The sequence below is a fragment of the Cervus canadensis genome, chromosome 17 (assembly GCF_019320065.1).
Source record: "Cervus canadensis isolate Bull #8, Minnesota chromosome 17, ASM1932006v1, whole genome shotgun sequence".
NCBI classification, from domain to species: Eukaryota; Metazoa; Chordata; class Mammalia; order Artiodactyla; family Cervidae; genus Cervus; species Cervus canadensis.
The window spans coordinates 12,252,838-12,280,624 of NC_057402.1; the positions used below are offsets into that span (position 1 = coordinate 12,252,838).

Below are 27,787 nucleotides of genomic sequence, written 5' to 3' on the forward strand. Positions count from 1 at the left end.
CACCGAGGAGTAACTTGCTAGTGTTTTAGTAGAAGAATGGAAGGTAAACTGGAATTTGTAAAAACAACCTGGTGGTGTTTTTTGTTTGCTGATTTAGGCAGTTGAGCTGGTGGTGTCTATTCTGTGGCTCAGGCAGACCAACCATTGACTCTAGTATATTTTATTTAAATATGAAAGGGGGAATTCCCTGGCAGTCCAGTGACTAAAGCTCTGAGCCTCCACTGCTTGGGGCACAGATTTCACCCCTGGTCAGGGGAAACTAAGATCCCACATGCCCTGAGGCACACACACACACAAAAAAGACAAAAAAGAAAGGAAGAAGTCAGGCACTAGTGCCTCCGGACAGATCAGCCTCTTCAGGATTGAGTCACATGATAGACACTCAGAAAGAGTGGTATGCAAACCAGAGAGCCTATTTTATGACTGATGATGAAAGATGATAAAAACCCCAGACTGTACCTGCCATGTGGGCTGAGAACACATTCTGGCTCCTGAGGGCAGGCCACAGAGACTGCCTGTTTCAGTCTGATTGGATTGTAGCCATGTTCACTGGTTTCTGTATGTCTGTGGCTGCTTTGTGATACAGTGGGAGAGCTGAAGAGTTGCGATGGGGATGACGTGACCTGCAGAGCTGAAAATACCTACTTTCCAGCCCTTTACAGAGAGTTTGCTGACCCCTGCCCCAAGAGAAGGCTTCCTGGGAGGCTGCTGGTTGCATGACCTCCCCTATCACTGGCACACCTCCCCGCCCAGTGTGGGGGCCCCTGCAGAGCTCTGGGGGTGGGAGCTTGACTGTCTCTTGCCTGACCTCACTGCTGCTGCTTCATACCTTTGTATCACTTCCCCTTTTGTTATCCCTTGGTGAGCCCTGGGAAGGTCAAGTGGACATGAGAAAACATCCTCTCTTACACAGTGACATATTAATAAACCAGTGGGTTCCGGGGCTGGGTGGCCTGGGAAGTCCACTGCCCTCATCTGTTACTCACCTTGACCATTTCAAGACAATCTTGAAACAAATCTGGGGCACGTTATTGTAGTTACCCGTTCGATCCCTGGGTCGGGAAGATCCCCTGGAGAAGGAAATGGCAACCCACTCCAGTATTCTTGCCTGGAGAATCCCATGGAGGGAGGAGCCTGGCAGGCTACAGTCCACGGGGTCGCAAAGAGTCAGACATGACTGAGCTAGCTAGCTAGCTGTGCATCCATGACTTTGTAGTGGAGCTAAAGAAACCTGGATCTAGCACCAACTCAGATTCTTTTCTGTTGTTTGGCCATGCTGTGTGGCATGCAGAATCCTAGTTCCCTGACCAGGGATTGAACCCCTGCCCCCTGTATTGGAAGCTCAGAGTCTCAACCACTGGACTGCCAGGGAAGTACCCCCACCTCAGATTCTTAATTCTTACACGTGAAGAATTGAGTTCCTGGGAGAAGTCATCCGGGGATAGAGTAGTACAGTTTCTTTTCTTTTTTTTTTTTTTAGTACAGTTTCTTTGACTAGGAAGCTGGGCTTCTGGGCAGAGCTGACTAGAGCCTGCCAGGGTCAAGTAAGAGGCCTACTGCGGCCGGGTGTAGTCCTGGATATCACCCAGAGCTTGTCAGAAATGCAGAGTCTCAGGCCCTGCCCATGCCTACTGAGTCAGACTCCGCCTTCTAACAGGCCCCCCAGGCAATCTGAGCGTATAGTCAACTTGGAGAAGTGCTGGCCTTTACTTTAAAAAAAAAAAAAAAGTGAAGTGCCTTTACTTTTTAAAACTTTTACCAGACTCAGGGCTTCCTGTTTTTTCACTTGGGGGGAAATCCCATGATTTTGAGGTTTAGCACAGTCTTAGGCACAGATGCTGAGGATGGTTTCCTAGACTTCTTTCATGCCTTAGCTGGCTCTGCAGTCCATGAGGACAGAGGCTTCGTCTTGTCCCTACTGCGTTCCCAACCCCCAGTGCTTTTTCTGGCAGGGTCAGAGTTCAGGAGACTCTGACTGAGTGGGTGAATGAATGAGTGAATGCATTAATGAATGAGTAAATGAGCACTGTTTTGTCAAAAAGCATCAGAGGCAGAGGTTAGCCTTGGAGACTATTCTGTTCTGAGTCCCTACGTCTCAACGACTGTTTTTCCTCTTATCTCAGAATGACAGGCCTGGCTTCTGCCATAGGAAGGCTTTTTTTAAAAATAACATAGTCAGGACACAGGCCATTAAAACAGCATACTTGTCTGAGTAATACAGGGTGGCCAGGACTCGGCCTTAGCTCTGCCTTTTGTGCTTTAAAACTCTCTTTAAAGTTTTGGCCGTGAAGTGTAAAATTGGGCATGTAGCTCATTAAGAATAAAGTGTTGAGATGCAGAACCATGTAGCAGAAAGGGTGGACCAGGAATTCAGAAGGCAGGGGTTCTGGTCTGTGGCCAGTGCTGACTGTCCATGAATATTGGGTAAGTCACTTCTCTCTTGCTTCAACCTCCCCATCCAGTAAAACAAGGATTAAAATGTTTGCCCAGCCTCTTGTACAGAATAATGTAAATGGGTTGTAAGCATTATACAAAGACATTCATTTGGGCTGCCAGTGTTAGACTATAGTTTACCCAGATAGCTCACACGCATAAATTGTCCCTCAGTATTTACATCAAGTGTATGTTGAATTTTTACAAACTTTGTTGTATAAGTAATATATATTATTTGTAGTAAAGAGAGACAAAAAGAAAGATAATTCTTAATTCTACCTATCTACCACTCAAGAATAACTACTGTTAGATTTTGTCTGCCTTCCACATTTTGCTATGCACACATTATATGTCTGTTCTTTTCTTAAAACAGTTCATAGTATGTGGTAGATATTTTTCCAACACAGTGAAGTTTGTTAGTGAATTTTGTTTTCCGTATTCCAAGTTGTGACAAAAACTTTAAAAAGTTGCCCCAAGAGCTTCCTCAATATTCTTTGGTTTATTCTCCTAACTTCAACCCGTAGTGAAGGTGGGGCGCTATGGGCAACCCCCTGCTCCACTCCAGGGAGGTTTGACCCATTTTCTGTGATCTTGTCTTAGGGGCCAGTAGTGTTCTTCTGGTTTTGTCATTCCTTTTTCGCTTGACTCTGCCTTTTTCTTCCTAGATTTCTGCAGTGGAACTCCAACGGGGCAGGATGATTTGGGAAGTCACCATGTTGCTCAGCTTGGTCCTGGGAACTGGTGCTGTTCCCCTGGATGACCCTGAGGATGGAGGCAAGCACTGGGTGGTGATTGTCGCAGGATCAAATGGCTGGTACAATTATAGGCACCAGGTAAGAAAATGACTCATCTTCTCCTGTATGACACTGGCGGTCTGTTAACAATCCTGGACATTGTTATTAGAACAGGCTTTTTATTTATTGTTTTTTGGTTTGGTTTTGCTTTGGGATGGAGTTGAAGCTATCAAGATTTTATTTATTTTAAACTTCTAATTTTGTATTGGGGTATAGCTGATTAACAGTATTGTGATAATTTCAGATGAACAGCAAAGGGACTCAGCCGTACATGTACAGGTATCCGTTGTCCCCTAAACCCCGCTCCCATCCAGGCTGCCACGTGACATTGAGCCGAGTTCCCTGTGCTAGACAGCAGGTGCTTGCTGGGTGTCCATTTTAAATGCAGCCATGTGTGCATGTCCATTCCAAACTCTCTAACTATCCCTTCCCCCCAGCAACCAGAAGTAGAACAGATGTTCCTCTTAGGTTGGCAAAAATAAGTGTGTTGATGAGGATGTGGAGAATGGAACTCACCACTCCACCCCCGCCCCCATTGCTGAGTGGATTATAAAGTGGTACAGCCATTTCTGAAACCATTTTGGCTGTTCCTCAAAATGGCCCGTATGTGGTCACCTCAGTCTAATGCAGGGTTTCTCAACCTTGGCACTGTAGACGCTTGGGTCCATCTAGGTAATTCTTTACTGTTGGGGGGCTGTCCTACACATGTAAGATGTTTAGCAGCATCCCTACCTCTGCCCTCTAGGTACCAGGAGCATCACCCAGCCACTGTAACAACCAAAATTGTCTCCAGACTTTGCTACATGTCCTTAGTTGAGACCTACTGGCCTAGTGCCTTCATTTTAATAAATAAGGAAACTGAGACTTGAAGACCGGAGGTGACTCGCGTGAGGCCGCATAGCTGCAGACAGGACTCTGGAAGCAGCATCATGAGTCTTCTTGCCCGCCACACCCCTACCCTGCTGCTCTGCCCTCACCCCTTCCTACTCATCTTTCCTGGCACTCTCAGCAAATCAGCCTGGCAGAAATTACAGAGGAAAGAATCTACATTTGTAAATACATTAAAAGTGCAGCCTCCAGGTGCAAATGTAAAATGGTGTAACTGCTTTGGAAGACAGTCAGGCAGTTCCCCAAAAGGTTAATAACTGTGACCCCAGCAATTCCACTCTTAGGTATATATTCAGAAAAAAAAAGAATATGTATGTCCCCCCAAAAAACTTGTACTCAAATGATTATAGCAGTTTTATTCTTGTTAGCCTAAAAGTGGAAACAGTCCAAGTGTCCAATAAATGTATAAACAAAAAGTATAGTCTCTCCACACAAGGTATTATTATTTGGCCATAAAAGAGAACAAGGTTTGGATACATGCTTCAACATGGCTGAACCTTAAAAACATTATCCTAAGTGAGAGAAGTCAGTCACAAAGGACCACAGGATTCCATTTATATATGGAAGTCTAGCATAGGAAACTCTGTGAAAACAGAATGTAGATTAGTAGATGACAAGGTGTAGGCAGAGGAGGGAACAGAGAATGACCGTTAATGGGTATGGAGTCTCTCTTAGGGATGATGAAAAGGTTCTGGAATTAGAGAATGGTGATGGTTGCGTGACTTGGTGAAGATACTAGAAACCACTGAATTGTATATTTAAAAGGTTCACTTGTATGATATGTGAATTATATACCTTAATAAAGTTGTTATTAAAAAACTCATTGGATCTTTCAGTTCTCAGAGACGAGATGCACAGGCAGTCACAAGTGAACTCATTTGACCCCCACTGTGGGGTTATGTGCAGTTGGCCCAGTTCTTTTTCCCTATTTATGTTTACTTTCTGGGGAAGGAAATGGCAATCCACTCCAATATTCTTGCCTGGAGAATCCCATGGATGGAGGAGCCTAGTAGGCTACAGTCCACGGGGTCGCAAAGAGTCGCAAAAAGCGACTTCACTCACTCATTCAGTTTCAACTAGTCACCTTTGAAATGCTCAGTCACCAAGTGTGGCCAGTGGCTGCCAGATTAGACCTAGCATCTGTGCTTGTGATTGCTTAACAGGGCTGCCTCATGTGTGTTTCCCTCCCGGGATATCAGTTTCATAATCTGTTAAATGGGGGTTGGTTTAGGTGAACTCTCTACCAGCTCTGTAATTTGATGATTATTGAATGACTTCGTTCTTGAATGCTTTTTATATGCTAGCTGAATAGGAAATTTGGCTTGATTAAAAAGTTATTTTCATTGGCAGCATGATACCTTTTTAATACTTAACCCAGACCTGACCCTGGCTTCCATGGTGGCTCAGATGGTAAAGAATCCGCCTGTAATGCGGGAGACCCAGGTTCAGTCTCTGGGTGGGGAAGATCCCCTGGAGGAGGGCATGGCAACCCACTCCAGTATTGTTGCCTAGAGAATCCCATGGACAGAGGAGCCTGGCGGGCTGCAGTCCCTGGGGTCACAAAGACTTGGACACGACCGAGCGACTAAGCGCAGCACACAGACCTGACCCAGCTAAAGAGGAGCAATCTGAGTAGTAACCACCCATCTTGATCTTCTCCTCTGCCTCTCACCACGCGTCGGAACGATGGGGCGTTAAATACGGGTCACTGATAGCAGACTGGCTGCTTCATCAGACCCCCTGGTTTTTATACAACTAACTTTAAAAAGCATGTATTGGTTGAACATTATTCAGTATAGGTATCCGATTACCCTTTGCTCCCAGGAAATTTTTTTAAAGTGTTGCTAGTTTCCCTGGGTAAACTACTTCATATATATCAAAATGGAATGAAGCAAGTAAAGCAAAAAGAAGTGGCCACAGACTGAAATTTCTGTCCCTAAAGAAGGGCAGATGCTGGTGCTAAAGCTGGGCAGAGGAAGCGTAGCTGCTGAATCATGGTTGGCCTCGGCTCATATCCCTGCCGCCTGAGTTCTCTCCTTGACTAATTGTCAACACTTGCTGTCTTGACTTTGGAGACTGAGCATTTAAAAGAGCATTTGAGGTGTAGCCAGTTAACACCCCAATACAAAATAAAAAATTCAAAGTGTGGGGGGAAACAAAAAGAGCATTTGAAAGAACTTTTCCCGTAGAACCTACACAGACTTTTTTTTTTCCTGCACAGACTTTTAAACTTACATTTTTATTGAGGTTTACGTTTTCCTTGAGTGAACATAGCACTCGTTATCACAAATTTGTTTAGGGAAGATTAGTATACTGGGCTCAATTAGTTCGTGGCAGAGCGCTCTTCTATGCTTTATGATGGTTATTTAACACGTTGGTTATATTGAATTGGATTTCTCTGTTTTCCACTTGTGGCTGGGATGAATGGATGGCAGTGAGGGAATTGGTGGGTCTGGGGTGATGCTAGTGGGATATGTTGCATCTTGAGTGTGGGCTGGGAAGGTCTTGGAGGACAGGTTCTTGCGGTGGCGGAAGCAGGAGCCAGACTCTGATGCATGGATGACAGAGGAAGAGGTCCTTTGGTGCAAACCACACAAGGGATGCTGTACTGGCTGTTCTTCCGACAGGCTTGTGAGGGGGGGAAAGAAGAACATAGGTCACCAGGGGAGGAATGGGACTAGAGGAAGGTTTCTTTCAGTATAGAGATCAGAGTGCATTGAGAAGGAAAACTGAGTGGATTGAAGGTGAAGTTCACCCTTGCACAAGCCATCAGGAGGATGTTGGGATATGGGGGGGTGTTGGGAGGAGAGGAGATGTGAGCCAGGAGTCACTGGGAGCAGGGGACTTGAGGAAAGCTTTGAGGTCACCACTGGGCAGTGGGGATCTGAAGGAGAAGGTCTGGAGTGTTGGCAACAGAAGAGGTGAGGGAGGAGCTGGGAGGATGCTGATGCCCCCTCACCTCTGCTGGTCTCGAGCTGGGGGCTGTGGTAGAGAGGAAGGGAGCGCTACCATTTCCTGGGAAGGCTTCAGGAGCCTCCTTAAGAGCATCCATGGGTCCAAGAGGAGGCCGGAAGGGAGAGGGAGAAGTCCCAAACTTGTAGATGTTGCAGTTGGGAGGAAAAGATACGGTGATGGAGGGTCTAGTGGGAGTCATTATACTTCTGAATGACCACCTTTCACTTTATATATTTAAGGGTGTATGTAACTACCACTTTTTAGAAACAGCTTTATTGAAGAGGTATGTTTCCATGCCATACAATTCACCTATCTCATAGTTCAGTGATTTTTAGTAAATTCAGACAGTTGTGCAAATGTTACCACAGTTCAGTTTTAGGAACGCCCATCATTCTAGAACGTTCCCCCGTGCCTGTACTCGTCCCAGCCTCCTGCACCCAAGGATTTGCCTTCCATCTTTATTGTCTTGCTCTCTCCAGAAACTTCATAAATGGAGTCATACAATGTACACACTTTGGTGTCTGGCTTCTTTTACTCCCCATAATGTTTTTATAGTTAATCCATCTTGTTACAAAGTATCACTTTTATATTTTAGGAAAAGAAACAGATGGAGAGCAGAGTTGAGCAGGACTGAATTGGGGGAATGCAGTTAGCCTGGGAGGGCTGTCCTTGTACAAGCCAGGTGCTGGGCAGGGCGGTCGGGACTTGCATAGACCCCCAGGTGTAGTTGCTGTTCTTCCATCATCTGCTGTATTGGTTTGAACAAATGATGTAATCTCACTCCAAACCTCTTGATTCTCCTCTGGAAAATCTGAGGTGGTATTGGGCTCAGTGAGTGAAAGTCGCTCAGTCGTGTTTGACTCTTTGTGACCCATTGGACTATACAGTCCATGGAATTCTCCAGGCCAGAATACTGGAGTGAGTAGTCGTTCCCTTCTCCAGGGGATCTTCCCAACCCAGGGATCGAACTCAGGTCTCTCGCATTGTAGGCAGATTCTTTACCAGCTGAGCTAGCTGGGAGACCCTAGAACACTGGAGTGGGTCCAGTGGATCTTCCTGACCCAGGAATTGAACTGGGGTCTCCTGCATTGCAGGTGGATTCTTTACCAGTTGAGTTAGCAGCCCCCTTGCCCCCACCCAATGCCCAGACTCAGGGTTTAGCCTCAGCAGAGCTCAGAGCATGTGCCAGGAAGGGGTACTATACATATTCCTCTCAAAGAGCAGCCCATGAGAACTCTTCCCAGCCCCTGCCTGGCTTGAAGGTGGACCCCTTGGCAGTGACGAGAACACGCCTTTGCCGTGGGCTGGTTGCCCTTAGTTAGCTTACAGTTGGCCTGAGATGGGGCGGCATCATCAGTGGCCTGGACAGTCCTCCACCAGGAAATCATGGGATGTATCAGCAATCCCATCGGAGCTCCTTACGCTAAGAGTTGAGTCAGCAGTCTCTGTTCAGTGGCCCAGAGAGCTCGGCCCTTTACGTCAAGTCTTGCTCAATACCTTCCTCTCACGTGGCATTTCTCCTATGGCATTTCTGTTTTTAAGGGAAAAAATGCACAGAGATAAGCTATGCTGCAGGAAAGTCATTGAAGTAACCTTTAGCATTGTCTCCAAGTCACTTGACTTGGCTTAGCCTTACTTTTTTATTTCTTTTGGGTGTGAGTGCTTGGCTCTGACCGAAAGCCCTTTTGAGTTGAGTAAGTTGGGAGGAAAGCAAGTAATTCCAGGGACCCAGGAGAGGATCACTGCTTGGCTTGAGACCTCTGTGTGTGGAGGCAGAGCATGAGGCGTGGTGGTGGAAGCCCTGAGCCCTTACCTGACCTGGTCAAAAAGAGTCTGCCTGTCAGGGCGGTGGTGAGGAGCCCAGGAGCATAGGGGAGCACTAACAGGATAGGCTGAATATATTTTCTAAAATGTATGGTCTTATTGAAGTGTATTTTACAGATCGTATATAATTCACCCATTTTAAGTGTTTAGTGATGTTTTAGTGCATTTAGCAAGTTGTGCAAACATCACCATAAATCAGTTTTAGAACATTTCCATCTCCCCAGTAAGATCCCTTGAGCCAATTTCCAGTCCCCAGCTGGAGGCAACTACTAGTATACTTTGTAATTCTGTGAGTTTGCCTTTTCTGAACATATTGTATAATGGAGTATAAATGTGATCTTTTGTGTCTGGCTTCTCTTAAGGTCATGTTTTTAAACTTTATCTGTGTAACACATATCAGTACTTCATTCCTTTTATTGCCAAGTAGCATTCCATTGTATGGTTAAATCACATTTTGTCTGTTTACCACTCAATGGATATTTGGGTTGTTTCCTTTTTCCTTTTTTTTTTTTTTTTTGCCTATTTGAAGCATTCTGCTAAGAACATTTGAGTATAGATCTTGGTGTGGATAAATGTTTTTGTTTCTCCTGCCAGATACCTAAGAGTAGAATTCCCAGGTCATAGGGTAAATTTATACTTAACTTTTAAAGAAACTTAAACTATTTTCCAAAATGGCTGCATCATTTTACATTCACGCAAGCAGTAGATGAAGCTTTCTGGTGTATTATCCTCACCAGTACTTGTTATTGTCTGTCTGCTGTGAAGTGGTAGCTCATTGTGGTTTGAGTTTGCATTTCCCTAACAAGTAAAGATTCTGAACATCTTTTTATGTGCTTATCAGTATATCTGGTTAGGTGAAATGTTTATATAAATCTTTTATCTGTTTTTAATTGAACCAGTTTTACTGAGGTACAAGAGTTCTCTGCATACTCTACATACAAGTCCTCTCTCAGATATGTGTTTTGCAAACATTTTCCTCTCTGTTGCTTATCTTTTCACTTTATGACTGGTGTCTTTTGAAGCACTAAAATTTTATGTTTTGTTGTTGTCCAGTTTATCATTTTTTTTCTTTTATAGACCACGCTTTTGGTGTCATATCTATGACATCTGTGCAATTACAGTTCAAGATTTCAAAGATTTTCTCCTGTGTTATCTTATAAAATTTTGTTTTAGCACTTACATTTAAGTATGATTCATTTTGAGTTAATTTTCATATATGGTGTGAGGTGAGAGTCTAAGATCGTCTTGTGGCATGTAGATATCCAGAATTTCCCAGCACCACTTGTTGATAAGATTCTCCTTTCCCAGGGTAGTTCTGAAAACAGGAAGTTAAAGTTCTCCAGCTTTCTTGTCTTTTTCAGTATATGTATATATTTTTACTGTTGTAGTTACCTATAAATTTTAGCATTATCTTGTCAATTTCTGAGGAAATCCCTGCTGATCAGTTTTTAAAAAAAATTTTTGAGGTGGAGAGGAGAGGTATTTTATTTTTATTTTTTTTATCTTTTGTCTGTACTGCACGGCATGCGGGATCTTAGTTCCCCAACCAGGGATTGAACCCATGCCCCCTGCAGTGGAGACACTGGAAGTGTGAAGTCTTATCCACTGGTGTTGTTAGTTGCTCAGTCATGCCCAACTCTGCGACCCCATGAACTACAGCCCACCAGGCTCCTCTGTCCATGGGATTTTCCAGGCAAGCATACTGGAATGGGTTGCCATTTCCTTCTTCAGGGGATCTTCCTGACCCAGGGATTGAATCCAGGTCTCCTTCACTGCAGGCAGACTCTTTACTGACTGAGCTAGTTTTTTAAAAAGTTTAAGGGTGGTAATGTCTTTTGATCCATGAGCATAAGATATCTCTCTGTGTATTTAGATCTTCTTTAATTTTCCTCAGCAGTTTTATAATTTTCAGTGTATAAGTCTTACTCTTCTTTTGCTAAATTTATTCTTAAGTTGGCTTTGTTTTTTGGTGAGCTTGCTTTATGGTGTCTCTAACAGGAGAGATAAATAATAGGCTGGTTTGCACTGAGGTGAATGGGTGGGTGTGCCTGCTCGCTCCAGTTTCATTGAAAAGGTTAAATCTGACATAATATTTGTTTGATTTTTTTTCTTATGCAATAGAAAACAAATATCTATATAATGTGCCTGCAATGTAAAGAATAATAAGAAAATGAATACCTATGTACTTTGTACTGAAAGGTTTGTTGCTGAGCCACGAAAGACTCCGGGATTCTTGGCCTCCGGAGGAGAATTCAATCTGGGGCCAGAGATGAGGCTTGATCGCTCAGAGCTTTTGTGTAATAAAGTTTTATTAAAGTATAAAAGAGATAGAGAAAGCTTCTGACAGAGACATCAGAAGGGGGCAGAAAGAGTACCTCCTGGCTAGTGTTAGCAATGGAGTTAAATACCTTTTAATTAGTTATTACAATGAATCAAAAGAATGTCTGGAGGTTGTAAAGATCTTACTGGACCCACTCCCATAATTTACATTTTTTTTTCATAATTTACATTTTAAGATAACAGGATTAGCCAGGTTTTCAGGAAGGAGAAACTGTCCTCAAGAAGGATACATTGTTGTTGTACAATCCTTAGTACAGAGTTTAAACTGAGTTGTTTGTTGTGTAATCATCAGTTCCAGGCTTAAAGATGAAAACTTGAGGCTAAGACTAAGGAATGTAGAGGAAAAAAACCTTTGTCCTTTTCTCCTCCTTGAGAATTCCAGACCCCTCTCTCCTTGGGGACCCCTGGACTGCTTATCAACCCACCTAAGAATTGACTCTCTCAGTACCCGACTGAAGAAAAAGAAAATTGCTAGTACGTTGTCCCCTATCTGGTCTAATCTTGACCCTGCCAAAGGGCAAGTTCCTTAGATTTCTTTTACTTCACTTTAGAGTTTACCATCTGGGTATTTAACTAAACAACGTAATGTTTCCTATAGCCTGTTTTGACCTTTATATGAATGTAATCATAGTGAATTTTTTTTTTCTAGCATTTGTTCTTTTTCTCATTATGTTCCTGAGATTCATGTATCTTGAAGCATGGTTTGTATTTCATTCATTTTTAGGTATTCCATTTGTGTGAGCTTTATGGTACTCCCATTATATGAACATCAGACAGTTTATTTTTCTGTATTGTCTGAAAGCAAGATCAGGTTCTGGAGTCAGAATGCCTGGGATCTTTCACTTTGAGCTGTGTGACTGGGACAGGTCACCTCCCGTCTCTAAGCTTTGACGACTTCACTGTGAAATGGGAATCACTGTCACAGAGGGGTGTGATGAGAATTAAATGAGATGGTACATAGAAAGTCTGAGCATAGTGCCTGGCAAGTAGAGCAAGTCCATAAATGTATGTTTTCATATTCAGTTATCTATTCATCTAATAGCTCTTGAATGCCAGGTCTTGGACTCACCCATACAAGATTTAGCAACTGTATTTTGAGCACCCATTTTTGCTATAAAGTCCATTTGTTTGGGACATCTACAGGCAGAATGCTGGGTTTGGTGGTGTGTGAGCTTTATTTCAGTTGCTCTGCTAAGAGCTGTTTAGAACATGATCTGTGGACATTCAGTTTCTGAAGCCCTCTTCTTTAGAGAGGCAAGTAACTGGGCATGGTATTTCTTTCATGCTCTGCCCTAGGAAAGACATAATTAAATAAAAGCAGAAAGGTAGGTAACATTTTTCCCTTTTGTCCTCAAATGATTTCCATGTCATGGAGTGTAGTCTGTATCATCTGAAAAAGGAAGCAAAAATTGTCTTGACCTTTTTATGGACAAGGAATCTCATTAGCAAAGTTTTTCTTTTACCTTTACTATGGTCACCCTTGTTATTTTTTTTTAAACTAAAGAACACATTCCTCATTTTAGTTCCTGAGCTGAATTTTTGAGTTTTTCACTCAGTTCTCTGAACAGCAACTGTGGCGGTTAGGGTTACTGGAACCAGAAGAATCCTGTGTGATACAGAACTAACCGCTAAGCTTTTAATCTCTTGGTTTATCATTCTGTCATTCTGTTCTTCAGCCCTAAATCAGTGCTTTCAGGAGCCTTTTCTATGGTGTGGAAAATGAAAATAACTTATTCAGGACTTTCAAAAGCCCTTGTTTCCTGTAGATGTGGTGGTGGTAGGTGTGTGTGTGTGTGTGAGTGAGTGTAGTCCACATATTACACTAACTGCCTGATGAGAGTTTTATGGTGAAGGGTGGATTTTTAAAAATTGAACTGAAAAAGGTAAGTGAATGTGTTTTAAACTGATTTAAATACCTGACCAGTAGGGATTGGGACACAGCACCTCTTCCATGAGAAAGAACACGTTGCTCATGAAAACTCCCAAATTGGCTTCTTCTGGGCAAAATCTAACACTTGACAAAACCCCTTCTCCTAGGCGGATGCGTGCCATGCATACCAGATTGTTCACCGAAATGGGATCCCTGATGAACAGATCATCGTGATGATGTATGACGACATCGCCAACTCTGAAGAGTGAGTATTGAGGCCTTTGAACTTGATGGTGAGGAACTTCAGGGCGTTTTAAAAAAATACAGATTCTCAGGAATTCTTAGATGGGCAGCCTAACATTAGAATGTAAGCTGACTCCCAGCTGAAATTCCACCCACCTACTTCATGTAGAGCTTTGACCATAACTTGGTGGAACCCAGCAATGACAAGGACATAGCAAATGCTAGTGAAGGTGCTGAGGTTCGGGCTTTGCAAGCTTTAAAGCATGAGTTCCCTCTCGGCTTGGAGAACTAACTCATCACTAGGTTCTGTGGCGTTTGTTCCTGACCTCTGCGCCGGGGCGCCCCGGAGGCCTGTACACAGGAGGCTCCTTTGTAGCTTAGATCCTCACACCCTTCTTTCTATACGTATTTCCTTCTTTAAAAAATTGCTGAATTTAATTTTACAAACCGTTCTCTCATGCCTGCTTATCTGATTTCTTGAGGAGATCAGAAATAGCAGGTATCGGGGACTTCCCTGGTGGTGCACTGGTTAACACGTCAAGCTTCTGGGCAGGGGGCTCAATCCCTGGTCAGGGAACTAGATCCCATGTGCCAAGTGGCTCACCCTTTCCTCCCCCACTGCCAAAAAAAAAAGCAGCAGCAGGTATGGGTATGACTCTAACCCGCTCTAGTCTCCCAGCTCCTCAGTTCCCAACTGTGCCCTTTCCAGTGATCACATGATGGTTCCTAATCCATTCTGAGCTTTAATGCCTAAGCTCTTGCATGAAAGCCTTGTTTTTTGTTCTCTCTCTGAAAGTAGTTTTTCTCTGAGAGATCTCTTGATGAGATCTCCCCTCCAAGATGCAAGCTGGTGTCCATCGGGAGGCCAGGCACATGGGGGCCTGGGTTCCTGTCCTCAGTTTGAAGAGCTTAGCCCTTCACTGCTCCGGCTAGGAGCTCAGGACTTGTGGGGCCCCAAGACCCTCGGGCTACTAAAACCACTACCATGTTGGGGACCTGGGTGGGTGATGAGAAGTGTCTGTGACAGTCATGACTGTTTAGTCCTTTTATGCATAACCGGAACATATTTATGAAGATGCAGATTTCAGAGATACATCAAATTGTGTGCCTCATTGCATCCTTTGATTTTCAGCAATCCCACCCCAGGAATTGTGATCAACAGGCCCAACGGCTCAGACGTGTACCAGGGCGTGCTGAAGGACTACACAGGCGAGGTGAGGCGGAGCGCGGGGTTGGAGCCAGCGGGGTCTGCTTCATTTCAATGATGATTTTCCTCTCTTCCTTGTACTTCTGGAATCAGGATCTCATTAGACAGATTTCTGGCCAGCATTTTGTGTTTATATTGAGATTTGTGCCTGAGGCATAATTTCTGTGAATTTTGAAAGAAAGCAGAAAGAAGAAAAAACGTATTAGTGGTAGTCTACCAATCTTTTATTTCTAGTTTTATTATACTTTAAATCTCAGTAGTTTTCTTTCCATAATACCAGATTTTCTTAAGATACTGTCATTAATCTGATTATAAACTCTTTGTGCCCTTTTCTGAAAATTAGCTTTCTCAAATGCCAGCCCTGGTGCAAAGTAGTATCTCTGAATTTTGCTGAGATAGTTTTCCACCATTATTATAATAGTATATCACTTCCAAAGTATTCTTCCCAATTGATTGAGGGTATATATTGGGTTGGCCAAAAAGTTTGTTTGGTTTTAGGTAAAAATAAAAGACATTTTTCATTTTCACAATGAACTTTATTGAACAGCTTATTCATTAACCAAACAAACTTTTTGGCCAACCCAGTACATTGACACAGTTTTAAAAACACCATAATTTTATTATCCTTCTGGATTTCATACCCTCTTTTTCTTAATTTCAGTGGAATCTTTTAGGAACCAATATTTCTCATGAGAGAGAAACATTTCTATGAAGTTTAGCGGTTCTTCCAGTTTTATTTTTCTCTTTTAAATTCAAGAACAATTAAATTGGATACATCATTCATATAACATAGATGATCCCATTTTTGTGAAATTGTTTCCATAGATTTATTTAAGGAAATGTCCAAAATTTAGGTGGTGGAATTTCTGGTGATTTATATTCTTTCCTCTGTGTTTTTGGTAATTTGTTTTTTTGTTTTAAATAATCAGATATCCATTTTACAAAGTCCCCTTTAAAGGATGTTTTTGGGATTCAGCCTTTGAGGAGGCAGGCCAGTTGCAAAGGTCGGCACAGAAGTTTCCGTCTCCATCTTTGTTGTGTCTCTGAGGCCACATGCTCTTCCTCTGCTATTTGTCCCTTCCTACTGACATCTTTGGGTTTCTCCACCTGTACTTTATAATGATCAAGAAGAAATGGCAGGCTTGCTGAATGGCATCAGCCACAGACCAGACCATGCTTGAGACAAGGTCACGCACATGTCCTGGGAACCCTGACCTTGCTTTGGGTCTTCTTGGTGACAGAGTGTTTGCCCTTCATCCCTAAGCCTTGGAGGTGTGTGGGCATGGCCTGGGCCCTCTGCTACAGACTCAGCACACACACTGATTTGAAGTGACTGCTGCATCTGATTTCAACTCCCGGTTTTTCGTAGGATGTCACCCCAAAGAATTTCCTTGCTGTGTTGAGAGGTGATGCAGAAGCAGTGAAGGGCGTAGGATCTGGAAAGGTCTTAAAGAGGTAACGTCTGTTTTATGGCTGTCCCTTTGTTCTGAATGACCTGGTACTCCAGAATCGAGAATTCATTTAGGCTTCGTTCTTGCTTCCGGCCTGTTTACTGGTGAGAGATGGCAGCGTGGGGACCTTTGTCCTGACAGCCTGCACAGAACCTGTGGCTTCTCTTGGCAGCTGTTTCTGTAACAAATTAACCCTATGATCCAGTGTCCCTCGTTATTCTTAATGAAATGTTCCCCATTGCTTAAACCTGCTACTAGTCTGTTGGAACACCCTGAGACTTGCGTGAAGCTCTGCGGCCAGTCAGGTTGTAGGACCCCCAGCCCAGCCTCCCGCCGACCTTGTGCTCTGATGGCAGGTCAGCCCAGTGGGAGGAGGACATTGATAAGTTCAGAGCAAACCTCCGTGTTGAAGAAAATTCATCCCAGCGCTTGCCCTGCTGGCTGTGGGTGAGAGATGTCCCATGTAGCATCTCTTTATGCCGCATTTTGACATGATGTCAGGGAGCTCGGGAGCATGGCCTCAGAGTCTCAGGTACTAGGCAGCTGGTGCTGTTCCGCTCGTATCTGAGGGGAGACCTGTGCTCAGGTAGTTCCTATGAGTTAGAGCAGAGAGGGACATCTCGAGCCGGATAAACCAGATTGCCTCCAAGTGAGTTGTTACATCTCTGCCATCTTGGAACAGGGCCCTCCGGTGAGGGAGCACCGGTGGCCGTCCCAGGCTGTGTGCAGGCCGAGGGCCATGGAGGGCAGTCGGAACTGAAGGACCACGTTTTGTGGCATGTCCTGGCTCCCTTACTCGTTTTGGGGATATCTGGTAGGAGAGTGTGGCCGCCTGGGATGAGGCCCAATGGCCAAAGGCCCCCACTCTCCCGATCTCCCTGGGCTGTCTGCTGAGCTCCGTCCTGGCCTTCCAGGCTCTGGGATGTGCCTCGTGGTTCAGAGTAGCACTCAGCAGGATCAAAGGGAACAAGCCGGATCAAAGGGAACAAGCCAGACAGGTCTCTTGTGCTCCTCCTCCTACATGGTTGGGAGACTGTAATCCTCAGGCTTCTTGAGTTTTTTGACTGGAGTGACTTCTCAGAGACACGGAGGCAGGAATAGGAAATGGCCCACCTCGACTCTCATGCTTGTCTGTGTGTCTCTTGGCAGTGGCCCCCGGGACCACGTGTTCGTTTACTTCACGGATCACGGAGCCACTGGAATACTGGTGTTTCCTAATGAAGATGTGAGTTTCTTAATGTTTTAGAAACAAGCCGTGGGGAACTCCCAGAGGTTCCAATAGTTAGGACCTCTGCACTCTCCCTGCCAAGGGCTCGGGTTCAATCCCTGGTCAGGGAAATAAGATCCTACAAGCTGAGAAGGGTAGCCCCTCCCCACCCCCCCAAAAAAAAGGCAAGCAGGGAGAACAGGAAACAAAACCTCAGTGTCAGCGGTACACCTGTGATGTGTGTCTGTAATGTCCTACATTACATGGTTTGCATTTCATTACATGGGGTGGTTTCTGTGCAGCTGGTATGGGGCTGCATTTAGCAGTTTGAAATCTATCCAGAGGCGGCTCTTGTGGCAAGTTTTCCCTGCATGTCTATTGACATCACAGTATCAGTCACTGTCCCTCAACTTGGGTGCCTGCACGAGACGCAGTCATAGAACACAGCCCTGCGTGCTCTGGACAAAGTGAAGAGGAAGCACATCTGCTTCCTCTCTTTAATATGTGAACAAAGCCCTTGACGACATTCTGGGATGCTGTACACCATAATTATCTCTAAGGATTTCTAAATAAGAATTTATAAGGCATCACTGGGACTTGATTAGTGGGTTATCCAGCACATGGTTTCTCTTGACGTGTTTGGTCTGAGTGTCCCTATTCTTACCTTTCAGCTTCATGTAAAGGACCTGAATGAGACCATCCGTTACATGTATGAACACAAGATGTACCAAAAGGTAATGTCAGTGCTTGGGGCGGCCTTGGGGAAAGGGTATGAGGGAGGCAGTGGGAGCAGAGCCCATGGTGCTGTGATGGGCCTTCTAACTCTGGATTGGCTGTGTTTTTTTTTGAAAAGGTGTCCTTTCCGTCAATCTTGACCTCTGGTCTCTCAGGAATAACTTTTTTGTGATTCTCAAGCTTCAGCTGTTAGGTCAGAATCACTGGCAATCTTGTTAAAACACAGTGTGGGAACTTTCCTAGTGGTCCAGTGGTTGAGAATCTGACTGCCCCTGCCGGGACATGGGTGTGACCCCTGGTCCAGGACAATCCCACGTGCCTGGGAGAAACTAAATGTATGTGCCACAACTGCTGAGCCTGCGCTCTGGAGCCTGTGCTACACAACAAGAGAGGCCACTGCAATGAGAAGCCCTCCCACCTTAACTAGGGAAAGCCTTCACACAGCAACAAAGACCCAGTGCAGTCAAAAATGCAAATAAATTAAAAAAACAAAAAGCACAGTATGGACCCCACCCCCAGCATTTGGCTCAGTGCTTCTGGGGGGAAGCCCCAGGGTCTGCCTTTCCAACAATGTTCCTAGTCCAGGGACCACACTTTGGAGATTGCTCTTTCTAAGATTGTCACCAGTCTGGGGCGGATGGGGAGGAAGATACCACCTTATTCTCCCTTTGGTCCTCGCTAGCCCCTTTTGCACCCTGTATGAAATCTGCATAGCTCTGGCATGTTTGTGTGAGTAACGTGTTTTGCTCCTGAAAATTATACCCTGCATTGGATGGAAAATCAGTTTTCCTTAGCATCATGTATGGCTCCATTTTTCCTGCATTATTTCAGCTAATAGATCATCTTATTTTATTAGCCATACACGAGGATCTTCCCTGTAGCTCAGATGATGAAGAATCTGCCTGCAATGCAGGAGACCCATGTTTGATCCCTGGGTCAGGAAGCTCCTCTGGAGAAGGGAATGGCAATCCACTCCAGTATTCTTGCTTAAGAATTCCATGGACAGAGGAGTCTGGTGGGCTACAGTCTGTGGGGTTGCAGAGAGTCAGACACGACTGAGCGACGACTACTACTAGCCTTACACAAATTTGAGTCCTTCTGGTTTGTATGACAACAGCATCTGTAGCCTCTGGCAGCAGCTTCTTATAGCACAGATGTCTCCTAAAAGTGAAAGTCTCTTGAGAAATGGGTCAAGAGAGTGGGCAGAGCCAAAGTGGCCTTGGTGAGAGGTCTGTGCCTGGCCAGGGGGAGTTCACTTGTCTCATTTGCCTCCTAGATGGTGTTCTACATTGAAGCCTGCGAGTCTGGCTCCATGATGAACCACCTGCCACCTGACATCAATGGTAGGTGGTGGGCACACTGACCTCTGAGCTGGGCTGGGTGAGCACCGTGCTCTGCAGTACAATTGGACATTCGCTGATTCTGCCTATGGAAAGAACCAAGTGTCTTATAGAAGCAGGGGCCTGGGGCAGCCTGGTGCCTAGAAGTAGGGGGATACCTGTGGGCAGCTCTGGGCTTCTACTTCTGGAGGATTAGTGGTCAGGGGTGACGTGATGTTGCTCTGTGGTGCTCTGCCAGGTTCTCATAGGGCTACCTAAGTCCAAAATTATAGTCTTTGGACTGGCCTCTGTCCTTTGTAATGTGTTGTTTGCTGGCTGTCTAATCTTGGACCGATGACTTATCCTTTTTTACTCTCAGTTATCCCCATCTGTAAAATGGGGATAAAGATAGTGTCTGTTGGGAGAGTTACACTTTTTTTTTTTTTTTGGAGAGTTACATTTTAAGTGATGACATTTATCCAGCATCGCTTTGAGTCCATGGTAGCTAGATAGTAAGTGGTAGCTCATAGATTCAGTCAGCCTAAGTGTTTCTCTAATATTAGTAAATGTTCTGTTTCTCTGGAAATGAAATGAAGTCCATATCCTTCAAGATTCTGATCTTTTAGCACTTTTCCAAAACAGCTTGATGTCCCAATAAGCATGTGTCTATCAGTTGTCTTCCCTTTCTTCTACCTTTAATTTTAGATGAGTTACTGTAACTGAGTGAATAGGGCTGGATGTAGGGAGGTCTTCCTGTCCTCCCTGAGCTGATCACAGGTGATGTGCTTTGATTGCACCAGGAAAGGAGCAAGAACTCAAGTTTCCAGGGGAATCCTCAGATAGCTGAGGATAAAACACGCCTGAAAGGTATCTTTAATTCCTTGCAGTTTATGCAACTACGGCTGCCAACCCCAGGGAGTCATCCTATGCCTGTTACTACGATGAGCAGCGGTCCACGTACCTGGGGGACTGGTACAGTGTCAACTGGATGGAAGATTCAGACGTGGTGAGCTGTCGGGGGCCGGCTGCTCAGTGGAGGCTTAGGTGTCAGCTGCGATGGTCAGAGGGCTTGAAACGTTTTCACTTTTGCAGGAGGATTTGACCAAAGAGACCCTCCACAAGCAGTACCAGCTGGTGAAATCCCACACCAACACCAGCCATGTCATGCAGTATGGGAACAAGGTGAGTAGGGGCCTCACAGGCCTGACAACACCCAAGTCTTAGGCTGACTCGCCGGGAACGTTCGTCCCCCAGTGAAGAGAACCGGGATCCAGGCAGGTGAGGAATGGCCGAGGCAGGGCTGACTCTGCCTCTCACGGCCACTCTGTCCTGGAGAGTCTGCTCAGGCTTTGGAATCAGACTCAGGTTCAAACTCACAAAGTTCTGAGGCTTGGGCCACCTACCTGTCCTCTCTGGGTCTCCGTCTCCTCCTTGGTCAGAGCCCTAGCGCGCAAGGTGATTGGGAGGCACAAGTAGGCAGCACATGCCCAACGCTAAACACAGACTTAGCGCCTGGTGAGAGGTTAGCGGATAATCTCATCCTGTGAGTGTTGTGGCTTTGCCCCCTGGAACCCCACATGCTGGATGTGTCCAGCCTTCCTGCACTTGCAGGATGTTATCTTGACCCATAGGCTCTAAATTAGAGACGTTTATCACCTCCAGCTTTGAAAGGACCTAGGTGGTCCAATAGGTAAGTCCATCAGGGCTGTCCTGACAGAGTCACATTAGGTGGCTGCTGAAGGCTTGGGCCTCAAGTCCCACTTGTGGGGCCAGCCCTTGGGATGTGCAGAGGAGGTGATTGCGGGGGGAGGTGATCCTAGTAGTCTGTATGACCAGATGCCCTCCTCCAGTGGCCTGCCACCATCTGAGAGCTCACCAGCCGAATTCCTTCGATATAAGCGTTGGCCTTCTAGAAGAACTGATGAGCCAGTCAGTCCAGAAGTCCTTTAGCACTTCTTGGGCAGCGTGTGGATGGGAGGGCCCTGGCGCCAATCACAGGCCATGAGACATGCACTCAGGAGGCTGTGGGCCTAGTCAGGCTTTTGAGAGGTGGGTAGTGGAGTGGAGGAGTGGAGAGAAGCCAGGGAAGGGTGATCTGGGGGAGGCAGGGTCAAAGATGGCACCACCCTGGCTTCGTTGAGGGATTGGATGGAGGGGAAGGTACCAGCAGCAGCTCTTCTGCCCTAGGCTTTCTGTTCTCTGTAGTTTTCTCAGCATTGGCCAGGTCTGCTCTTGGTTGAGGAGGTACGAAGGATTTTGATTTTTTGGCTGTGCCACTTGGCATGCAGGATCTTGGTTCACTGACCAGGGATGGAACCCATGCCCCCTGCATTGAAGTGCGAAGTCTTAACCATTAGACCACCATGGAGGTCCCCTGAAGGATCTTTTCTAAGCATTATATTTCTATATATATATGCCTGTGTTTCCCGGGTGGCGCTAGTAGTAAAAACCTGCCTGCCATTGCAGGAGACAAAAGAGACATACATTCGATCCCTGACTCAGGAAGATCCCCTGGAGGAGGGCATGGCAGCCCACTCCAGTATCTTTGCCTGGAGAATCCCACTGACAGAGGAGGCTGGCAGGCTATAGTCCAGGGGGGTTGCAAAGAGTCAGATACAACTGAAGTATCTTAGCATGCACACGTATTTTACTTTTTGTTTTAGAGCTGTTTCTAAATTAGTGTTTTGGTAATTAGTGATTAGTGTTGCTTGGTTTAGGAACATGATTGCTTGCAACATTTCTTTTCCTCTTAATTGGGATCCAGTCTGCAGTGACCTCTGTGGGCAGACAGAGCCAGGCAGTCGGGCCTGCTTGTTAGACCCTGATGCCAAGTCAGCCCTGCACCCCTCAACCCACACCCCACACCCCGCGCCCTTGTGGCTTTGGCTCTCCCATGTCAGTGGACTCAGACCTCAGCTCTAACCCGCCAGATGCTCTGCATCTTCCTTCTGTCACTGGGGGCAGGCAGGTGAGCATGGGGGTGGTGGTGACACAACCCAGCATCACCCGTGGCTGAAATGACTCTGGCCCAAGCTCAGCGGAACTGGGGCAGTTCTGCTGCAAAGGGTGCCAGGCATCTTCAAAGTTCATCATCGGTGGATTTCAGGTGCTCAAATGCATCACCTCACCCACTGCTGAGGACTGAACTTGTGCTTTCAGGCTGTGACTGTGACCCTTCCGTGGTCCCGAAACCACGTGGGGCGAACTTGGACTCCAGGACCCGGGGTACGTTTGGCACCTCTGCTCCTCCCACTCAAACCAACTCTCTCTCCCTCCCCAGTCCATCTCTGCCATGAAGTTGATGCAGTTTCAGGGTATGAAACACAAAGCTAGCTCTCCCATCTCGCTGCCCCCCGTCAGTCGCCTTGACCTCACTCCAAGCCCCGAGGTGCCACTCACCATCATGAAAAGGAAGCTGATGAGCAGCAACGATCTGCGGGAGTCCAGGCGTCTGGTCCAGAAGATCGACAGGCATCTGGAGGTGAGTGGTGGCGAAGTCGCAGGCCCCAGCCTCGCCGGGGAGCATGTGTGAGCCCCATCTGCCTCCTGACTGTAGTTCTGTGTTGGTGGGAACCAGGGGACGGAGCTCTGGGGTCACCCTCCTCCTACCACACGGGAATATATGGGAAACAAAACCTTCCTTTGCCCGCTGTGAAGTGGACACACATGAGCAGGAGAGGGGCCAGCTTTATTCTTCCTTGATGAACTGGCCTTGACCTCTTTGAAGCAGGAAGCAAAAGGAGGGGACCTGTCTTCTGCCAAGAAGCCAAGGCACATGGGTGTTTCTTTATTTACCCCTAGTTGCTTAGGAGACATTTTTTACTTTGCTGCTTGGTGAGTGAGTAGCTAATCATATTTAAAAAAAAAAAAATCCAGGCCACAAAAAATTTCTGCTGGCTTAGGAAATCATAGTCACTGCCCCGAATTCTTCCTAAAATGCTTGAGCAATCTTACGATAACTGGGTTTGTTTGGAACTGGTTGAATTTCTTTTCAAATTCAAGCTGTGTGAGTAGAACCACTAGGAGTTTACTCTTGAGTCACCTGGCAGAGACTGACTGTCCTTCCAACAAAGCCAGCTGTGCTGACTCTGCCCACCCCACCCATTCCCCCATTTTCCCCTCCCCCCCCACCCCGCAATCACCACAGCCCAGGAACTGATGTGCTGGGACATGGCCTGAATTTTCTAAGAAAGAAAAAAGAAAAATATGTAAACTGTCTTAAATGCATGTATCTCATGATTCTGACAGTTAGCTGTCCCAGGATGGTTTCTTTTGTTGCTATCACAGTGTAATACAACAGTTCTCGTATTTTTTCCTCTTAGACCTTTTTACACGCTTAAAAGTATTGATCCCAAAGAGCTTTTGTTTTTGTGGGTTATATCAGTATTTACTGCTTTAGAAATGACCACTGAGATTTGTAAAATATTAACTCATTCAGAAATAATAATAAACCCATTTTTGTTAATATACTTTTTATAAAAAAGAATTATTTTCTAAGATCAAAAGAATATGAGTGAGAAGAGTGGCATCACAACATTTTTTTGCAAGCCTGTTTTGTGCCCAGCATAATAGATGATAGCTTGATCCCTGTTCCTGTGTCTGTGTTCACTCTGTTGGGCTCTGTAGTTCTGGCTGAAATATATAAAGAAAGTATAGCCTCACACAGATACATAGCTGAGAAAGGGAGGACATATGGAGCCCCCAAGAAATCTAGGGGACCTCCGTGGTCCTAGACGACAAGTTGAAAGCTGCTGGTCTAATACACAGAGGGCAGGGAATGTTTGGGCATGAATGGAACAAACCCTGGCTGGGGAGTGGGAGGATCAGGGGACTCGATTATATATTTTGGATGATGTGGAAGCAGCTGCCCCTTTGCGATGCTGGTTTTCATCATCCGGGAAGAAAATGATGCCCTCCCTCTTTGTGTCATTCTGTGTAAGCATCTGCTGGTTTCTAGAACAGACAGAGGTGCCTGTGAATACACAGCACCGTTTATGGGACCACAGTCTACTTTGGGACACAATTTCTATGCAGCACCCCCCCCCCCCCCCCCCCCCACCCCTGCCTCCTCAGTCTGGGCCATACCTGCTCTTCAGGTATTTAAATTTAAATACTCCCATCATGCCAGAAGATCTCTAAGAGGCAAGGTATTTCTGGAGGTTTCTAGCTGTAAAGAAGGCTTGTGTGCACATCTTTTGCCGCAGAAAGCATCTGTTGGCATCTCTGAACATAGTGGAGTGGGGGCGGTGTGAGAGAAGCATCTAACCAGTCTAGGGTTCTAAGAGAGACTGTGTTAAGTAAAAAAAAAAAAAAAAAAAAAAATGTCTCTTCACAGGCTAGGAACATCATTGAGAAGTCAGTGCGGAAGATTGTCACCTTGGTCTCGGGGTCCGCCGCCGAGGTGGACAGGCTCCTGTCCCAGAGAGCCCCGCTCACAGAGCACGCGTGCTACCAGACGGCCGTGTCACACTTCCGCTCACACTGCTTCAACTGGCACAACCCCACGGTAAGCCCAGACCCCGGGGCTGCCGGCCTCTGCTCCCCGGTTTCCGTGGCCAACTAGCTTGGCCTTCCTCTGCACCTTCAACTCCACACCCAAGTTAGTATGGTCCACAGACCAGGTGCATTGCCTTGTCGAAAGTTCCGTGGTGTAGAAGGAAACAGCAGCAGACCCATTCTGTGGTCTTTGGTGGGATGTGAGAGGGGGAACGTCGTCCAAATTCACTGACCTTCCCCCCCAGTCTTGGTCCCAGACACTCTTAACTGTCCCAGTGGCTGGGAGAGTTTAACCAGTTATAGACGATTCATCTCCCATTTCTGTTGGCCTTTGACGGGAACTTCCTTGTCTTCACACTGGGCTTTCCTTGGCAAGCCCCACCCCTTACCCCTGCCCCTCACACCAGCCACACAGGTTTTCTCCCTTTTGGGTTTGTTCTGACCTCTTCCCAAGATTTGTTGCTGAAGTCAGTCCCTGGTGCATGGAGAAGAAAGTACCTGGTTTCTGCAGATTGTAGAATGTCAGGGTTGGAAGGTACCTAAAAACCCCTCTTTTTTTGGTCACTACTTAGATGATGCTTGGATCCTTCAAGGAAGGGGTTATTCGCAAACTGTGACCCGCCAGCCCATTCCTGCCCACAGACTGTTGAGTTTTTTTTCTCCACAGCCTGTTTTTATAAATAGTTTTGTTGAAACATAGCCATAGCTGTGTGTTTTATAAATAAAGATTTACTGAAACACGGCCACAGCTGTACTCAGTCACACGGCATCTCTGACTGCTTTCATGGTGCAGCTGAGTTGAGTAGTTCAGACAGCCCACAAAACCTCAAATGTTGACTATCCAGCCCAGGACAGAAAAGTTTGCCAAATCCCGCTTTAGACTTATGCTCTTTGATACAGTAGTCTCTAGCCTCACTGTGGGTGGCTACTTAAACATAAATGTACATTCAGTAAAATGAAACAAAATGGAAAACTCAGTGCCTTAGCCACAGTACCCACATTTCAAGTGTTCAGGAGCCACATGTGGTTAGCAGCTACTGAATTGAGAATGTTATAGAATATTTTCATCATTGCAGAAAGTTCTGTCTGGGCTGTGATATGCAGACCATGATCACCCTCCAGTACTTCTGACTCTTTGAGACCCCATGGACTGTATGTAGTCCAGTAGGCTCCTCTGTCCATGACATTCTCCAGGCAAGAATACTGGAGTGGGTTGCCATTCCCTTCTCCAGGGGATCTTCCCCACTCAGGGATTGAACCGGCATTTCCCACATTACCTGCATTGGCTGGCAGATTTTTTTTCCAGATTGAGCCACCTGGAAATATTATATTCAGGAGATGGTTCTCCATTATTAAGAGAATCTCAGTTTTATTTTTCATTTTTCAACAAAGCAGTCTCTTTAATAACTTTAAATTTTCCATTTTCAAAGAATACTTTATCATCGGATGTTACTTTTTTGCTCTTTGGGCTCACAGAAAGCGAATCTCCTCTTTCTTCTTTTTGTGAGGTCATAGATTCTCTTGAAGTGCTTTTTAAGAATAACATCCCCAGTTATTTCGGTCTTCGCTGCCATCTGGTTTAGCATTCACTTAACCATACCTCGTCAGTTGTTCCAGACCGAAAGTCAGGCTGCCAGAGGAGGTTTGAGCTGACAGAGGGCAGCAGGGCCAGGAGTTTCTCATCCAGGAGTCCTTATCTGGACTTGAAGGAGCTATAGGATTGCTGTAAAGTGCTGCAAATCTCCTGTGCACGTGCATTTTTCCTGGGAAGTGGTCTATAAATCGCACCAGATTATCCAAAGTTGGGGAGGGGGGATCCCTGACTCAGTAAAGGTCAAGAACCACTGGCCCAATTTTTTTTTTTTCTTTGGGTGTACCAGGTGGCTCATGGGATCTTAGCTCCCCCACCAGGGATCAAACCCTGGGCCCTCATCAGTGAAAGAATCCTAACCCCTGGACCTCTAGGGAAGTCCCAAGAACCACTGGTCTAGATGCTGTATGTATTCCCAAGTTAGGAGGTGATTGTGTTATAAAGTGATGATGTCTGATCGTGTCATTTTGGTTTGTTTTCCTCTAGTATGAGTATGCTTTGAGACATTTGTACGTGCTGGTCAACCTTTGTGAAAACCCTTATCCGATTGACAGGTAAGCCAGCACCTGGCATTTAAAGGGTCAGTGGGGGTGGGAAGGTGAGGAGGTGGGTCCTTCTGAAAGTAGAAGGGTGTATGCAGCTTTGCTATCCTCTTCTACATGTGGGTAGTTTGCTTCTGCTGGCTTCTACCTCTCACTGTGGAGGAATTCAAGACAGATGCATCCCCAGGGGTGCTGGACTGGGTGGGTCTGTCATACACAACTCCCTGTTCCCTGGTGGGTTCTCTCTGTCTTCATTTCTTCCGAGTTGAACGACTTCCAGCTCACCACCTCCTTCTTCCGGTTTCTTACAGAATAAAATTGTCCATGAACAAGGTGTGCCTTGGTTACTGCTGAAACACTGCCTCCTTGAAGCTTTACCGAATGTGATCACCGTCCCTTAGAATGTGTGCTGATCGGAGACTGGAGAGCTGGAGCCTGAGCGAGGCCCCCCTCCCCCAGCCCCAGCGGCTGTAGGTCCTCCCAGGGATGCGGTCAGGCCGCTGGAGCCCGCTCCAGGCCTCTCCCAGGATGGCTTGCCCACCTTTACCTACTTCTCCCAGCACCTACAGGTCCTGTGTGATCCTCTGAAAAGCCCAGAGACTTGGGAAGCTCAAGCTCTGTGTTGAGAAGGGTGTATTTGCTTTTTAAGAGGGTGTTTTGCCCATGACGCTTAAGGAGTGAGAAGTTCACTGGGACTTCTGTAGCCAATGAAAGAGTCTTTGTTCTGCGGAATCTGACGTCAGAACCTCTTAAGTCTTCACATGATTTTCTGGAAGAGGGACACAAACCCCAAATGGAAAACTATTTTTCGAAAATAGCGTAATTTTGGATTGCTTTTGTATTTTATTGGGCAGTAATGGACAAGTCTAAAAAATAAAGATTTATCACTGAA

At 45.8% G+C, this 27,787-nt stretch overlaps 1 protein-coding gene across 1 annotated transcript in view; it reads left to right on the forward strand.

Moving 5' to 3' along the window:
• The window catches only part of LGMN (legumain), a 34,604-nt gene extending 6,817 nt beyond the window's left edge, over nt 1-27,787 (forward strand). Inside the window, exons 2-14 of the mRNA XM_043489938.1 lie at nt 3,099-3,266; nt 13,272-13,369; nt 14,480-14,561; nt 15,924-16,009; nt 17,155-17,230; nt 17,884-17,946; nt 19,224-19,290; nt 20,154-20,272; nt 20,359-20,448; nt 22,547-22,747; nt 24,602-24,772; nt 26,840-26,907; nt 27,207-27,787. Coding sequence (XP_043345873.1) covers nt 3,129-3,266; nt 13,272-13,369; nt 14,480-14,561; nt 15,924-16,009; nt 17,155-17,230; nt 17,884-17,946; nt 19,224-19,290; nt 20,154-20,272; nt 20,359-20,448; nt 22,547-22,747; nt 24,602-24,772; nt 26,840-26,907; nt 27,207-27,249 — 1,302 coding nt within the window. The 5' untranslated portion in view covers nt 3,099-3,128 and the 3' untranslated portion in view covers nt 27,250-27,787. The remainder of the gene's footprint in view (nt 1-3,098; nt 3,267-13,271; nt 13,370-14,479; nt 14,562-15,923; nt 16,010-17,154; nt 17,231-17,883; nt 17,947-19,223; nt 19,291-20,153; nt 20,273-20,358; nt 20,449-22,546; nt 22,748-24,601; nt 24,773-26,839; nt 26,908-27,206) is intronic.